The following is a 16,469-nucleotide window of genomic DNA, read 5'->3' as shown; positions in this document are numbered from 1 at the left end:
GATAGGGCATCATCTGAAATCACATAGAACCCAACCTCGTTCACCGGCATTAAATCAAAAGCAGATCGTGATGTTCAAGTCATTGTGGAATTTCAGTCTCATTTGATCTGTGGCTGTCTAATCCTTGGCTACCATGGCTTCAGGCTGTCTTCCCTTGCCTTCAATCAAAACCCCAGCCTTCCTTAGAATATCGACCGTGTTGTTCACAACCTCGGGCTTTACACCCTCCACGCCATCAGTAAACTTGACCGTCTTCAGCCACTCCCTGGCATCCGCCTCAGAGTAGTCGAGGTGCGTGCTGATGTACTTGACAGCCTCGTCCTTGTTCTCGTTAAAGTGCTTCACGCCCTTATCAAGCTTTGCAAACAGATCCTTGATCCGCGGGTCGAGCTTCTGTCCTTCCTTGGCTAGCGCCGTCGACGCGACAATCTTCCAGCTGCTCCAGGGCGTGTAGATCTCGCCGACGCGGCGGATCTCACCCGAGTCGTAGTAGCGCTTGGAGGTGAAGTGCTCCCACATGAAGAAGTCGGCGGCGCCCGAGTTGACGGCGTTGCGGAGGTTCTCAAAGTTGTTGAGGATCACTGTGTCCGAGAAGGGCGCTGGTGCAGCCGGGGTGAGCCAGCCTTGCTGGTCGGCGAGGACGAAGCCCATGATCTGGCTGCCGGAGCCGATGCGTGAGACACCGATCTTGCCGTCCTTGAGGGAGTCTACTGAGGCGATCTCTGGGCGTTGAGCGCCGGTCGAAATGGCCCAGCCTTGGTTTCCATGTTAGTAGGGTTTCCCCCGAGTAGTTGGCTTTACGTGTGCATGTCTTGATGGTGAACCTACAGAGGGGTGTGTCGACGTAGGTGCCGACGAGACGATAGCCACCATCTCCGGGGGCGTCTTCCTTGCCGAGGCCGGCGATCCAGCCCTCTGTGAGACCGATGCCGATATCAATCTCTCCGCCACGAATGGCTGTGATCATGTGTCCTGTTCCAGAGGGGAAGGGAACCAAGGTGGCATCGAGGCCAAAGTGCTCCTTGGCAAAATAGAGGGGCGTAGAGAAGTGCTCCGGCACGTAACCGATTCTGAGAGGTGGAGCCATTTTTGGAAAACGTTGTGAGTAGAAAATGAAGAATGAGTTCGCAGGTTGAGTCTGAAATGAGCTGCAGAACTGGAGGAGTAAGAGGGAAGCGGAACTTGCGAAAGCTGCGAATCTCGGGCCGGGGTGGGTGAGGCGGCCGATGACTGTACAGACATTGAGTGAGTGCGGGGTCCCTTCCACTGCTTTCCAGTCCACCGGTGCAGCGCTCAGCGGGGCCGCTGTGGGACACCCGGTCCCCGTTCCCGCCGGCACAGTCTCATTATCAAATACGTCAATACTGACAAATCACGTCACACTTTAATGAGAAAAGGATATCCCTTAAGCGATGGAAGTCTACGAATTTTCATAGTTAAGAGGCAATAAGACAAAAATGCAGCAGTAAGTTCTAGCGCTTGACTTTTCTGTTTAACTGAGCTAGGATGTGAAGGTTTTCAGTGAAAGACTACATGTACCTAGAGGTTGTGACGATGAACTTTGAAATGTCTTGAATGCGGGAGGCAAACATGGAGGCTTCTCCAATGATATGATGATTTTTTCAGGAACAAATAACGCAAACATGTGGATGTTGCAGGCGCAATTAAATGCCACATATAAATATCACATTTTCTACCTCTCAATCCACTCTCATGTGAATCTCTCCGTAGTCTCCTGCATCGATTCTAAGGGGGAGTCTTTCACTGAACCATCCAGTTCTCAGCTGGGAATTTATCTCTGAATCGCACTTTCACTGATGGAGCATGCAAAGAGTATGGCAGGCTCGCCGGAGCCAGAGTCTCCGCGTCATGCCGACTTGGGGGGGTACATCAGAAAATGCTACGGCGAGTTCGGTCGTCCCTGTCCTTTTGGTGCCCAGCAAGAAGTATTCAGCAGCTTGGGCAACCCAATCCTCAAGCCACAATTGTCAAGCAATCGTATCAATCGAATCTTGCTCTTTCCGGGAAGCTTCAACCCCCCTCACAACGGGCACCTTAACCTTCTTCGCCATGTCTTTGAATCAAGCAATGATATTAATATCATTGCCGCCATAGTTCTGCCTCTCAGCGACTACAAATTGCAGAGAAAGTGCGACAGTAGTTTCCAATATGACATGGCGCTGACTCTCAACGAGCGAGTGCGGCTCTGGCGAGGGGATCTGGGACCTTCCGACTGGTATTGGGTTTTCGATCTCGACAGGGGATCCGACTGGCATCACTTTTCAAAAAATTTGGAACGGCAAACAGCCAAAGATGGATTCAATTTGAGATTTGTGGGAGTTTGCGGACCCGACCTCATGAAATTCAATCAAAATCCCTGGGCAATTTCCGGAAGCCACGAGATAATTGTCAGCGACGTTGGCAGGCCATCCCGCCTTTTCGTTCAGAGAAGAATCCCGAGCCCTCTTCTAGGCTATTCGAAATGGGAGCCAGTAAGACTGGAAGGACATGAACAGCCCGGTTGTGCTAGGGATGCTATGACCCCGGCAAAGGGGTCCCTGCGCTTGGGTTCGTCACAAGAGGCGGTTGATGATGGTAAGAAAAATTCACGATTAGTTGACGTAAGCTCAAAAACTCCCAGAACCAATTCTCTACCGGAAAGTAGCTTGTGGTCCTACCAAGAGGGATATGGTCGTTTGGGTCTGTCACCGAGAAGGCGTGCCAGGGGACTGGATTCGCTTTGTTCCGGGTAGGTTTGACCATCGTTGCCATTCACAGATCAGCTCCACCGTCATTGGAAGGATAATCGACAGTAGTCATCCACTGATGCTTCTCGACGCCTTGAGGCCGCTGGTATTTCACCCTGAGATATTCGAGGAAATTTTGAGAGAATGGGGTTTCAACTTGGGACAGACTAGGAAGGAGGAAGCCATAGCATGAAGTGGGAAATAAAATTCAACAAATGAAATATTTTCTGGGAAAGGTTTACCGTTCATGGAAAATCCAATGCTTCATCATTTTGAATTTCATACACCAGCCTCATTGCAAGTGCATATAACAATGCTTTTTGAGGGGCCAATTTTTTCTACCTCACCTGCACAAAGGTGAAACCATGCCGGAACCAGTCGATGTTGAAGAGCAAAGAACATAAAAGTTATACATGGTTTGGCCATTCTCTCGTATCACATTTAGGGGAGATCGCAAATGTGGCCCACTACTTCAAACTCATTCTCATGATACAGACTATAAAATGAAGGTTTCATGGTCCGAGAGAATATTCTGGATTCTGTCACCACTGACTGACTGTGTGCTGGATGACTTCTAAACTTATTGCGTCGCCTTCCCTGACTACAATGTGCATAATCACTCCTACCCGTCGACAATAAGCTGGCTTCACTGAGTGTGCTACCAAATGACTGAAATCTACGGTAGAATCCTAATACACAGCCGACTGGGCACATGATTCTTTTGGAATGCTAGGACTAAAGGCGAGGGTGAACAGTTCAACCCGTTTATAGCAGAACTTCTCCCCATGTCGCACGAATACGACAATTGCAAATTTATCTGACTGCCAAGACCCCAGACGCTTGAATGACGCCTTCAGTTGATGAATCCCACGAGAAACAAGATGAGACTGCCAACCTAGGACGATATCTTACAGATGCCTATGGACCATGCAGGTGTGCGCTGATTCAATCCACGACGTACTGCCACCACAAGAACATCTTTGGCCAACAATACAGCACCGAACGGCCCCAATTGAATAAATGCCAGGAGAATTGTGTGTTGTTCTACTCAGGCTGCTTCCACCCTCCGCAACTGGGACACTATAACCTCCTTCTGCGAGCATTCAAAGGCAGTCAGGACCTCAACGTCGTTGCCGCCTTCATCTACCTAGGTAGTATGGAGGCCCTGGAATCTAAGTGCAAAAAGAAAATAACAAGACCTTGTCTTCAAGACGCGTGACCGCGTGCAGCTTTGGCACGGCGACTCGACTGAGCCTCGGTAGTACTGGGCTTACAATGGTGACGCGGAAAAGTGGCACAAAATGCGGCAACGCCTCTTAGAAACGGTAAAGAGAGACGGATTCGATCTCAGTTTGATTCGGGCAACGGGACTGGACCATTGAAAGCCCATCTACGGTTACTATTCCCCTCATCGGCTGGTACCAGATTGTCTGAGAACCATTTGCAGCAACACTAGGAGAGCATCTCACATCGCCCGGCCTGGAGGGCAACTCTACAGGATGAAAGGTTTCGGGCCTTGGGAGGATGCAATCGACTACACCAAGGTGGCGGTACAGAGAGCCATTGACCGCAGGACTGACACCATGTCTCGTATAACTCTGTCAACTGTCAAGGCAGTCAAAGAGAGTCACAGAGGTGGGCGAGGCGGCTTGACGGAATATGAAGAAACATCAAATGCTAATCAACACTTTTTCCAGGGGTTGGTCACACCGGAGACAGAACAGAAAAAAACGATAGCGACTATGTTGCCGAGAGAGAAAGAATCAAAGTCTGTCGGCCCAGGGGGGGGGGCCAAGAAGATTGGATACGCTTTGTTCCGGCGGATGCCGCGCCCTTGGAAATCAGTTCGACGCGGATAAGGAAATTCCTGGAGGAAGACTCGTCTATCAAGACTCTTGACGAACTCAGAGAGACAGTCTTGCATCCAGAGCTGCTCGAAAAGATGATGCTTGAGTACAGTCGCTAGAAACAAAGAATGGAGGAGAAAAAGCAGCAGCGTTGTAGGTTTAGACTAGAATGGTAGGGACTTTGGTTCTTGGGAAATTTCCTGCGGCAAAGCATCAATCGTACGCTTCTAATCTCACCCTCTCGAAGGGAAGAAACTAATGCCGAGCATCGTCACACTATTGAATCGAGCCTACCACTGTAATTCAACTATATAACCCTTGGTCGCCCTCAGAAAGAGTCCGCAAATCATGCCACCAGCTCAATATGAGCATTTCAGTCAAGGAATACATGTCTCAAGGCACTTCCGTCTCTATTCAGTAGAATTGCTGCTATAGTCTGGCCGCAAGACTAACGCGAATAAGTTTATAATGTTGGACTTGAGGCTGAAGTCTGCTCCTCAACTCAAATCCAAACTATTATGTATGAAGTAGGAAAAGGCAACTTCATCGAAAAGTCTAAGGAGCAACGACATGTTGTCTTCTTTCAAGAACCGTCCCACCCTTCAACTTCATTATTCTATCCTAACAGTCTAAGCGAGTCTTGAACATCAAGCGGAGTCAACGACTCATGACGATGGATACAAACATACTCCCGCAGATACCCTATGTGGACGTGTAGACTCTGGCAGCCTTGGGTAATTCACAAGTCATCAAAGGAGAGATTATGAGACTAGGTTTCCAAGTTCTTGCCTCGAACAAAGCTCGCACAGGTACCAGACACAATTCAGAACTAGCAGTACAGCATCATCAATAGAAACCTTCCCATATGTGCCTGAGGTGTTGACGACTGGGGTGTCATCAGTCATCCGAAAGGTCCCTTTGTCGGTCGCCATCTCCTTCAGTCTGTGGAATCGTTGTAATTATCAACATATGCACCCGAGGCTCACATGACAAGAACCAGCAGTTTTCTGGCCAATTGAAGACCTCAAGTTGGTGAACCGGGCAAGCTGGTCATGTCAACGTTGACAGCCAGTCGGATTGAAGATCTCATGCCCTGCAGTAGCGTGATCGATAGTCGCCAGCTGAAAACCAAATGAGGAAATATTGAGAGACCAACCCTGGTCAACAAGCTAGCAGCCTTATGGAATTGGAGCACCCGAGGGACATAAAGGCAAGACCCTGCCGCCACACGCTATTGTTCTCCCACCATGCATGGGCTTCCCTTGTGTCCCGCCTCGATAGCCGCGCTCCTCGTCCCAACATTCACGGCAGCCATGCCTTCCGTGCCGCCTTTGCCGGACCAGCAAGACATTGCTGAAATAAGCTACACAGGTGACAAGGTAAGCCTGCCTTCGGCATCAACTCACATCAGACTTCTCGAACTCTATCCGTCGACACACGGATTTGACGCCGCATCCGCATCCACATCCGGAGCACGCAGCAGTACAGACGAAAGTGATTCTGACAACGCGTCGTCTCACTACTCGAGCCCCCTCAAATGCGCCATATCGACGACTCCGATCGCCGCCCCGCGGCTATTCAAAGCGCTGTCATACACCTGGGGTACGTCAGGCGCAACTCACAGCATTGACGTCGAGGGCGCGCACTTTCGCATCACGGCCTCTCTCGACACGGCGCTGCGACACATTCGTCGTAAAGATGAGTCCGTCACGCTCTGGGTCGACCAGATCTGCATCAACCAAGAGGATGGTGCCGAAAAGAGCAAGCAGGTGGTTCTCATGACCCAGATTTATAGCAAGGCGGACCAGGTCATTATCTGGCTGGGCCCGGCAGAGAACAACTCCGATGCCCTCATGGAGTGCTTTCAAGAGATCGGGCAAGAGGCTCGTGACCTGGACGTCCAGAGCTATCTCACCAAGGAGCGTCTGCCGCTGTTGCACCGGATTATGAGGAACGAGGACCCAGAAGACCCAGTGACTATCCAGTACCGGCCACTGATAATCAAAGCCGAGGCCAAATTCAAACAGCTCTTACATGAGATGATTGCTTGGAACGAGAGAGAGTGGTTCACTCGGGTTTGGGTCATTCAAGAGCAAGCTCTCGGTACCGACCCGGTCTTTCTTTGCGGTTACAAGACGGTAAACATAGATTTAATTCCCTTGGCCACGCTGATATGGGACTTGTGCATCTCGGAGGAGACATTTAAAGTGCCTACTGAAGCCAGCGAATTTAGGCGCCTTCTGCTTAAGGCCCAAGACCGTCGCTTCAGTCCTTTGATGGCTGTCAGACGTAGGCGCCGCAACCTCGTCAAGGGCGTGGGTCCGGGAGACGACTTCTATCACGTCTTGAAGAGAGCATACGTCGATGGGGACGCCCAAGCGACACGAAGTCGAGACAGAATCTACGGATTGCTCAGTCTCGCTACCGATGCGGAAAACCTGGGGATTACCCCAGATTATGTCACCGAGGAGAGCCATCCCACCTTCATCGACGCAGCTCACGCTCTCGTTCGTGTCGGTTGCGTAGAGATGCTCTCGTTCTCGCAATTCCCCAAGGATATCGAAGGCTTGCCATCCTGGGTGCCAGACTGGAGACCGACGCTGTCTCACTCGTACTTGAACGGCTTTGAGGACGCAGACGATCTCATCGTGCAGGCTGCAGGCGAGAGCGCGATGGAGCTGGCACCCACGGACGACCGTGGCGTGCTCGGCATATGCGGTGTGACTGTTGACACCATCGAAACAACAGGCGACGTGTGGGAGTGGGAAACCGGCCACGAAAGCCGCTACAAACTTCTCCAGACGATCAAAACCTTGTGCGAGGAGGCCGCGGCAAAGGGGGCGGGCCACGAAATCTACGAAAATAGCGACAGGCAGGCGGAGGCCATGTGGCGGGTGCCCGTGGCAGATCTGTACTGGACCAAGGGGTCCAACTATCATCGACCCGGTGCAGCCATCAAGAGCGACTACGAGGACTGCATGAACGTCCTCAGGATAATCTCCCTGACGTTGGAGGCCTTTCCCCCAGAGGAACGCCATCAGCTTTTGGACGACCTCTACAAACAGATTCCGGGGCAATGTAACTACAGCGAGAACATGGACATGATGACTGGCAAGCGCCCATATATGACGCGGCAGGGCTACTTGGGCATGTGTCCGGGCGAGGCGTGCCCGGGTGACGTGGTGGTGATCCTATTCGGCTCTCGGATCCCGTACGTTCTGAGACCGTCCGGAGACGGGACCATGTATTGTTTCGTAGGGGAGGCGTACTGCGATGGAGTCATGGACGGCGAGTTGTTGACTAAGCGGGCGAAAACGGCGTTCCTGATTGCTTGAGTCGGTTAGCCCGCCGTTTACGAGAGAAAGAGGGGGAGGACACGTCTGGGAGTTGGGTGGGAGGCAAGGAGGCGCTCGAGCAGCAACGTTTTGTTTTATCTGTAGAACTTGTCGAGTGTTTCCTCTTTAGGTGTTCCGTTCGACCGTCTGATCTCTACGTGGAAAAAGGTCTATGGAAAGAAAAGCCAGTTCCTCCTAATGCCTGTCGTGTTGGTATGACTGCAGATTCCCATGAGTTACATAAGAAATGAAAGCTGGTAGAGACTGAAGGAAAATTTCAAAAAAGAAGTGTGAAAAAAGAATAATCCAATTTGAAAGTTTTGCGCGCTACTTTTCTTGCACGCTGATGAGAGATATGCAGCCCCAAAGATGATTAAACTCCCTCGCTCGGCTAGAGCGGAAACATCGCCAAAAACCTCCCAGATCCGAGTCTGGCGCTATGAACATTCAAGCATGAACAGTGAGCCAACCCTGGCCCTAAGACTGCGCAAGTACGTATCCGTGAGCAGGTGCGCGTACTGCGATGAACCCTGCGATGAAGCCGCAGACAACCCGATCCCCCAATAGTTTCTCTCCTTCTCCTTCGCAATCCTTGTGTTGAATCAGTGGTCGTTGTAGTCCTCGTCTCTCATGGTATACATGATGTCCTGGATGACGACCGCCCTGATGTGGTGGTACAGAACGAAGCAATAGGCTCCGAGAAGACAGAAACTCATTCCTGTGGCGAACCATTTCACCGCCTCGTTGCCCAACTGGTTGGCGATTGTGATAGTTGCAAGAGTGAATCCTGTATTGGGGAAGACCATAGCCCACCAACCCAAGTGGAAGTAGACGGGCGGCGATGAGATGACTGCAATGGTCGCGATGCCGAACCACCAGGCAGCCAAGGCCCACAGGAAGATGGCGCTCATAAGAGCAATAGTCCTGATGATACCAGCGTCGATCAGGATACCATCGCGGTCGGGGTCGAAGTTGTTAGGAAGCCCGTTGGCCATGCCGATGAGGGCGAGAGCAGTGAAGGCCGGGGGTCCGACATTCATGAAGAGACCGGGGCGGTGCTCACGATGGGGGAGCCCTGCGGACATGAGGCGACCGACCATGTGTGCGTACATAAGTACGGCAACGGACAGACCGAGACCCTGGCAGGTGAGACCGGCAACGACGATGGGCACCGCCGCGATCTCGGGTTGGGTGTCGGCGATGACGGAGGCGATGGTGCCGGTAAGCATAATGGGGAAGATGGGCAGAATCCATGTCGGCATCATGGTCTGGAGGCCAAAGTTGTGCCTGGCAAAGACGAAGCTGTACTGGCCGATGGCCAACATGAGCGTGACGATGAGGTAGCCCCAGAAGGCGATCTGGATGGCCCAGACGAGGGTCTCATCGTTCTCGGGGATGGCGTATCGGTTCGTGCTGGTGATGAGCGTCGCGATGGACAGGAAGAAGGTTGGGAAGAAGAAGCCCTCGCGTTCGTGCGTGAGGGACTTCTTCATGTCTCCGGGGTAGAGGAAGAACCTCGTCAACATGGCGGAGCAGACAAGGACGAAGAGGATGATGTTGATGACATAGACGACGGTACCGATCTGCCTCAGCCCGGGAAACTGGTGCGGTTGTGCAAAGATGAGGAGCGCGAGACCTCCCGTGCTCATGGTGAGGGTGTACCATGCCCAGGTGAAGTGGTGAATGCGCGCCTTCCAGCCCAACCTCGGGCGGTTGGGGTCGTTGATGTCAATCATTCCGAGGCCAGGGACATCGCGCAGGTGGCCGTGGGCGGCACCGTGGTGTGGTACGGTTCCCTTTTCCACGATGGGCGTGATGGTTGTGTTGTAGCCGTCCTTCTCGTTCTCCTTGCCCTTCCTCTCGTTGACGAATCCGAGGTCTAGTGGTGCCAGCTTGGGTGAGTTTGGTCTGGAAGTCTGCCACTCTCTCGAGTTCTTGCGTGTCGACACCTCGGATTCGGTCCAGGCCGAGTTCATGGGATCTCTCCGATCCATTTTGGATTTCTTTTTTCTTATTTTTTGTTGTTTTATTGCGGTGTATATGCTCGCTAGTAGTGAACCGCTCGAAGCAGGAAACAGGCAACGCACGTCGAATCTCGCAGAGAATAAGTCGTTCGCTCGCGTAAAGGATTATTGAGTGAGTGTCGGTGATGGGTAACGACCAAACAAGAGGGTACCGGAGAAAGATGGAAAATAAGGTTGTAGATATATGAAGGCGACGATAGGTGGGGTGGGAGTTTATGACAAAAAACCAAACAGAACTTAAAAAAATGGGCACTTGCTGTCGCTGAACAAGGGGATTCCAGCTCCGGTGGGTTGATGGTAAGATTGGAGGTCTTGGACCGGATGATATATCTTGGGAGACTGGAGAATTTGAGAGGTGTGCGTAATGAGTCCGGCTCTTCAGACCAAGCCTTGGTTTCTCAGAATAGATACTGACCGACTGACAAAACACGGTATCAGTCCGGTGGGGACGGGTACGTGCAGTCAAGTGAAGGTGAGAAACAGCAGCAGTAGCAGTGCCAGCAAGGGGGAATGAGTGGCAGAGGAAACAAAAATACACCAAAGTGTGTGCGTATGAGATGAGACAATCCGGTAACTGGAGACTGGACGATTTTGGTTTCTGCCACCCTTGTTTGAGAAGTGGAGGTTGTATGGCAGAAGGGGAATGGATGTGTCTGCTGTCTCTCTCCTCCTCCAGGTGTTTGTGAGGCTCACTGACCTTGGAACGACTGTGCGGTACGAGGAAGGGCACGTCTCAACACCAAATTTGGCTCGAAGTTAAGACGGAAAGACCCACAAGAGGGCGTGTAGTGTACGTTTCTACTTACGCCAAGAAATGCAATATTGGGCTATGAGGTGGAGGGGCATGGACGAGCGACGGAGGCAAGATCCACAGATATGAAGATCCAAAGCGGGCAGCAATAACCGCACCGCGGTACCATAGGGTTCCGTTGGCTTTGGTGGCTGTAGGGTCATCACAATGTGCATACCAAGGCCTGCTTGCTGCTTGCTGCTATGCTGTATGTGTGTATATGTGCAGTGTGTTGTAAGAAGACGTGATGTGAGGCTCTTTGAGAGAAACCGTAAACGTGGGCTAGCGTTTGGGTGTGCCGTGGTAGCGGCCGGCCTGGTCACGGGTTTCCAAGGCGTACCCCCACGACCGACCATATCCATGCACAGGGTGACCCAGATGAGCGACGAGAGTTCGCCAGAAGAGGAAGGATCTCAAGACCAGGGGTAGGCTGTCATGGGTCCGGCAAGACGGCGAGCGAGAGGATGTCCAGGCTGCAAGTCGGAGCGGTGGTTGAAGGAGACTTTTGGTGAAGGGCGCCTACCGTCGCCTGTCTCAGACCGGGGTCACAAATGCGGTAGCTGATGTACATTCATTGATAGGAGAGAAGAACCTGCGGCCAGGGTCAAGGGGCCTTGGCCCATCGATGTGAAGTGATACAAGCCTCGAAGTATTTTGGGGCTCGAGGGGGGTTACTCCTGGATCGTCACGGCTTGGGCAAAGACAGTAGTTCGGTCGTAGCCGTGCCAAGGAGGCAATCTTGGCAATCAAAGAGTAGCAGAGCCAGACGTGCCAGGACAGGACATGGACTAGTAGTACGGGTACGTGTGAGAAAGTATGAGAGAGTATGAGAGAGAGACTGAGAAGCACGGTGTTGTGGCCAATCGGAGGGCCGCCAGGACACCAAGGCCGCGAATCCTCGCACGTAGGTATCTAGGGGCCGTGTGTCACACAAACCCGCGGCTGGCTTGCTTCTTTGATTCATTCTCCAAGGCTTCCTTATCTGAACAATACTGGATGGGGGCCCATCTCGACGTCGATCACCAACGCACAGCACGGGAAATGGAGGGGACCCCCATCGCTGTGGCTCTCTCTCTCAGTGTCTGCTGTACCTATCCGTACAGGCTCGCAGACGCAGAGAGAGTCTAGGGTTGCAGGGGTGGCTGCTAGGTTACGAATCGGGCAATATTAATAGACCACGCATATGCCTGTTCAGAGCTCGCTTCAGCATGAGCTGGAACATCGCTCTTCCGCAGGTATTAGACGGTCTACACTAGGTTGGAAGCAGTGTACATCGTCGAGTGCGGTGAAGGGTAGCAACAACAAGAAAAGGTATCCGATCCCATGATTTCGGGGGGTTCCATCAGAGACATGGATACGCACAGTGGCGCATGCCAGAGTCCAAGGGGCGTCTGCGCACGCGCGGGCGCGCTTCTTACGCAGCGGTCCGCTCTTCCCTTTCCCTCCCTCCCGCGCCGCCGCCGTTGTTGTCGCCGCCATTGGGGGGGATGATGCTAGCACCTGCAGAGCAACGCTTGAAGCCGCTGCAGAAGCAGCTCGAGCTGGGAAGGGCGGATGTGTAAGTCTCACGGGGGACCCCCGGCAGTCCGAGTCGGGGCATTCGTTTCACTAGCTCTGGCCGCCAAGAGATGAAAGGGCCCGCCTCTTGGACCTCGAAACACGTTAATAGTACTCCGTAGTTGAGAGAGAGAGTGAGAAAGAGGACGGCAATGGCGGGATTCGGTTGAAGAACTCTTTTTTCAAATTCCCGTGCTTGCCGTGCTCTACCTTACTCGCTGACTGTTGCTGCTGCTTCTTCTGCCGCCGCATGGACTCTGTGCCAGAGAGAAGTCGAAAAGGCCAAGCCGGCCTCAACGATATTGGACTCCTGCCAGCTCGTGTCTACAGTCTTGGCCGCAGGTCGCGCACCGGATAAATGAAGCATTCGTAATGAAAGGCTGCGCATCTTTGCCAAGGCCGACTCTAGCTCATCACTTCGAATTCTGATCTCGTAGGTCGTGATGGGACTGAGAGTTGATCCACATGGTTCATCTGCAAACTTTGCCCTGCCACAATATGTGTTCTCAAGCCGTGCTGCGTATACGGTACTGTCGAGACGTTAGTGGCCCACGCCTCACTCAGATGACGGGCTCCCCAGATTACAGATGGCCCATCGAAAAACGCTTCAACCTTAACCAAACACTAGAGATTCTCCACCTGCAATGGATACGAAAACGGGTCGGGACCGAAGCAAGACCTCGAAACAGGACGTCAACTACGGATACTGTAGAACGGCCGCCGGGGATCCTTTTGCTGTAGCCCAGGTCACTCTCCCCCAGTGTCTAGCGTATTTTCGGCAGCAGCGCATGTTTGACGGGATTCAGGAGACAGAACCCACCAGGGCGAAACACCACACTGCTCGAAGAAGGCGACCAGGGATCTGGTTCCGGGGGGCTCCCCCAGAGATAAGCGTCGAGCAGCCAAGGGAGATGTGACATTCGACGGGGACCGGTCACCACTGCCTTCTCTTCGTCACCTCGATTATCAGACTCAAACTCAGACTTGGGAATCAAGACTCAAGGTATCATACTGCGGTTGTCCCACCCGTCCAAATTGAGATGGAAGTCAAAAAAGAGGGCCGCGCCCGTCCCGTTGCCCTCCCACTCCCAGATTACCTCTCCCTGGCCAGAGGTCTCATACCCTTGAAGAGGCTTCATGGGTGGCTGGCCCTCGCCGATGCGCAGGTGGAATCTGACAGCTCGGACGATGACGGAGATGGACAAAGACAGATTGCCTGTCACGGAAGATTTCTGCTGATAATCCTCCACCTCTTGATCGACGTCTTGGGTGCCCAAAGAGCCGTGCCGTTCGAGCCTAAAGTGACGGTATGTGACAATTCATTGTTCAATGCCGCCACGATCAGTGACAGCGAGCACTGGTGGGCGACCAGACACACACACAGTCACCCACAGACAGGCGCCACACAACGTGGCCCTGGATGACTTGGCCCCTCGGCTGTCCATCCGCTAAACTCGGAGGGTGTGCGCATGTGCAACCGCGAATCATAGTTGGCTTATTTCTAGAACACAGAGTCTCTCGAAGGGCTCTGTGAGTTTCCCTTCTCACCCTGTGTGAGAGGCTTAAACAGAATACCGTCACCACACGATGCCGGATAGCAGCAGCTCACTATTACTATGCTATAGCAATTCGGACGAAGGCTAGCGGCCTGCAGATTAAAGCGGTAGAAAGCTGTACACTATGAAAGATGCCAAACGTCGATACAAAACCCTTACCTAGAGCCGTCAAATTCTGTCTTGGAGATCCCATAGTTTTTGATTCTTCTCTTGTGCCCACTATCCGATTGTAACTGCACGTCGCGTCTTGTTTACATGTTCGTTCACGAACGAAGCCACGCTGATGCTACTCATCTCCCCGAGCAACTTGGCGTTCTGACATCATGGACCAGATGCCACCCGCTCCACACCAACAACAGAGAAACAGTGGCGGTGTTTCCTCTTGGAGCAGTTGATTGTGCACCGCAACCCAATGAAGCTCCCGCCAAGATGGTGCATCGCGGACGGGATACCGCCAATAGAGGCAAGTCAAGAGCACATTTTTCACAAGCAAAAGTGAAGCAACCAAATACGCCCCTGTCCATGTGACCAAGGCCCCCCCCCCCAAGCATCCAGTGTACGGATACAATTTCGACGTTCCTCGCTTGCTGACTTGGCTTCCACTAGGGCACCGGTGAGCTTGCACATCTGCATCAAAGCCGTTACTACCTAGCAGCCTTCCTCGTCATACATTCTTGCTCAATCTCTTGGCCAGATTGGGTGACACGATCTACCACCCGCCCAGCGCCAAGTAGGAAAATTCCCATCTGCTGCTCCCCTTGCCCACTTTGCACTCCCAGCGCAGCGCCCCCCAACCAGTCCACGGGCTACGTACGGGACGGCCTTCTCGGTATCTAATGCAGCCAGGCCGATCACATCTACTTTGCGGCTGCGACAGCGCCGCCGCACCGCCAAGACGCACACTTCGAAACGTCTGGTTCAACGTCGGCGGTGCGACGATGAACATTGCCGCAGCCGGCTGCATCCGCTGCCGTGTGCGTTAGCAGCATTGGCAAATGCACCGCCGCATCACAGAGAGGGTCCACGTCGATGATGACAGGAAAGAATGCCTCAACAACTGTTACCCTTCCCGCCGTGGCAGTGGACACTTACCTCTTGGCGAGAGCTTCACTTTCCACTCAGTGAGACTTGAGTGGTGTCTTTTCCATGGACTCTAGAGAGGAGAGAGAGAAACAATGAGAAACACCAAGGCGGCGCCTATCCCATTGCACGGCCTCCCTGACAATGCACCGCCCTTCCCACATCTCCACATCACGGTTGAGTTTGGTGATGAGAATCACCGCCAAGTGAATGTTGACGCGTCGGGGCCTTCCATCCGCACCACTTTTCCTTTGCCAACGAAGTTTGTCCGCCCAGTCCGGTCATCAAAAACAACCTGCACCGTCAACGATGTCTCTCTTGACTCATCTACCATCCATTGCCTTTCCTCTCCGTTCTGGCAATCTGGGACATTTGCTGTGTCTACACCGTGGTATTCACTGTGGAGCGTTCTATTGATGGAGTCTTCTTGGCAGTATTGGACTTGTTCGGTTGTCCAAGGAAGACCAAGATCCAAGACATGCAAAGTTGCAGATCATCCGGCGCCCATGGGTACATGTAGCAATTGAAATTGCCCAAAATTTCACCATCTTGTCGTGCTTGTCAATCCGTTCACTACCTAGCCCACGGAAACCGAACCTGTCACCGCGGGATACCGGCTCCCGCTCTGTGCGCGCGCTAGACTTGGGGGGTAAAAGGGGTGGCGTTTTTGTTTTTCCTCTTCTTTTCTGTTTCTTCTTCCTATCATTTCTCAACGTACTCGTGGGTTCTCGAGAGATCAAAGCAATCAGGGATCACACCACAACGTCCAAGCAAATCCCTTGGCGGGATTGAAAACAAGCCTACCCATATTCTCTTCAAAGTTTGTAAAGCATCCATTGCTGGGTGAGGTGATGAGCCGCCGAATTATAGACCGAATGCGTGGCTCCTCCGAAAAGCCCCGGAGCAACCAAGTCTCACATGTCCGGCTCACCGTGGTGTGTTGCTGGCTGCTGGTACCAGGTTGTTGACGTCCGGCCGCAGAGAGCTCGCAAGTTGCAACCATGTCATGGTGGCCGGTTTAGAGGTTCCATGTCAACGTCGATGGCCGACTATCCCCAATCTCCCCTGACTCAAACAAACATTATTTTCTTTCCATTGTCCCCATTTAGCTCCGTGCACAGAACCCAACTGGACGGATCTGGCCCGGCGTATATTCCGGCGGGCTACCTTCGGCGGGCTACCTCCGGCGGCGCCCGAATGAGACGGCCGGACCACCGTCGGCGAGTCAGCGAGGCAAGGATCACAGTCTTGGGTCTCACTACGCCTTCGCCCTGAATTTCAAAAGCCATATAGCATAAGCTTCATTCTCGGTCTCACAGTTTTTTTTACTCGCCGCCGGACGTCAAGGCAAACTATCGCGATGCTACATTCGACCACCGAAGAACGTCCGGTTACGTTATGGAAGTATAAAAGAATTCTGCAGTGTGAACACCATCGGCAGGCCCGCATGTGGAAGCTGGGCGTCTCCCGCACCTCCCGGGGCGAATATGGCGAGTCCGTACAAAGTCTTGGCCCGATATGAAGCCTTCCTAA

At 52.8% G+C, this 16,469-nt stretch overlaps 6 protein-coding genes across 6 annotated transcripts; 3 read left to right on the top strand and 3 right to left on the bottom strand.

Annotated features, from left to right (window-relative positions):
• Positions 1-117: 117 nt before the first annotated feature.
• On the bottom strand, positions 118-1,087 carry CORC01_02919 (uncharacterized protein; the record flags this gene model as incomplete). The annotated part of the gene is made up of 2 exons (XM_022614569.1): positions 118-755; positions 829-1,087. The coding sequence occupies 2 exons, from the start codon at positions 1,085-1,087 to the stop codon at positions 118-120; spliced, it is 897 nt and encodes a 298-aa protein (XP_022478870.1).
• A 748-nt stretch (positions 1,088-1,835) lies between these two features.
• On the top strand, positions 1,836-2,753 carry CORC01_02918 (uncharacterized protein; the record flags this gene model as incomplete). The annotated part of the gene is made up of 1 exon (XM_022614568.1): positions 1,836-2,753. One exon carries the CDS (start codon positions 1,836-1,838, stop codon positions 2,751-2,753), a length of 918 nt encoding a protein of 305 aa, XP_022478869.1.
• A 1,493-nt stretch (positions 2,754-4,246) lies between these two features.
• Positions 4,247-4,713, top strand: CORC01_02917 (uncharacterized protein; the record flags this gene model as incomplete). Its single annotated transcript, XM_022614567.1, has 2 exons — positions 4,247-4,382; positions 4,445-4,713. The coding sequence occupies 2 exons, from the start codon at positions 4,247-4,249 to the stop codon at positions 4,711-4,713; spliced, it is 405 nt and encodes a 134-aa protein (XP_022478868.1).
• Positions 4,714-5,841: 1,128 nt separating this feature from the next.
• On the top strand, positions 5,842-7,929 carry CORC01_02916 (heterokaryon incompatibility protein; the record flags this gene model as incomplete). Its single annotated transcript, XM_022614566.1, has 1 exon — positions 5,842-7,929. The coding sequence occupies one exon, from the start codon at positions 5,842-5,844 to the stop codon at positions 7,927-7,929; it is 2,088 nt and encodes a 695-aa protein (XP_022478867.1).
• Positions 7,930-8,531: 602 nt separating this feature from the next.
• On the bottom strand, positions 8,532-9,923 carry CORC01_02915 (C4-dicarboxylate transporter/malic acid transporter; the record flags this gene model as incomplete). The annotated part of the gene is made up of 1 exon (XM_022614565.1): positions 8,532-9,923. The coding sequence occupies one exon, from the start codon at positions 9,921-9,923 to the stop codon at positions 8,532-8,534; it is 1,392 nt and encodes a 463-aa protein (XP_022478866.1).
• Positions 9,924-12,157: 2,234 nt separating this feature from the next.
• Positions 12,158-13,745, bottom strand: CORC01_02914 (uncharacterized protein; the record flags this gene model as incomplete). Its single annotated transcript, XM_022614564.1, has 4 exons — positions 12,158-12,284; positions 12,516-12,816; positions 13,313-13,596; positions 13,681-13,745. The coding sequence occupies 4 exons, from the start codon at positions 13,743-13,745 to the stop codon at positions 12,158-12,160; spliced, it is 777 nt and encodes a 258-aa protein (XP_022478865.1).
• Positions 13,746-16,469: the final 2,724 nt, after the last annotated feature.

The sequence above is a fragment of the Colletotrichum orchidophilum genome, assembly GCF_001831195.1.
Source record: "Colletotrichum orchidophilum strain IMI 309357 chromosome Unknown Scaffold_17.1, whole genome shotgun sequence".
In the NCBI taxonomy this organism is placed as follows: domain Eukaryota; kingdom Fungi; phylum Ascomycota; class Sordariomycetes; order Glomerellales; family Glomerellaceae; genus Colletotrichum; species Colletotrichum orchidophilum.
Note: the sequence above shows the minus strand (reverse complement) of the source record. Positions and strands in the feature narration are given on the sequence as shown.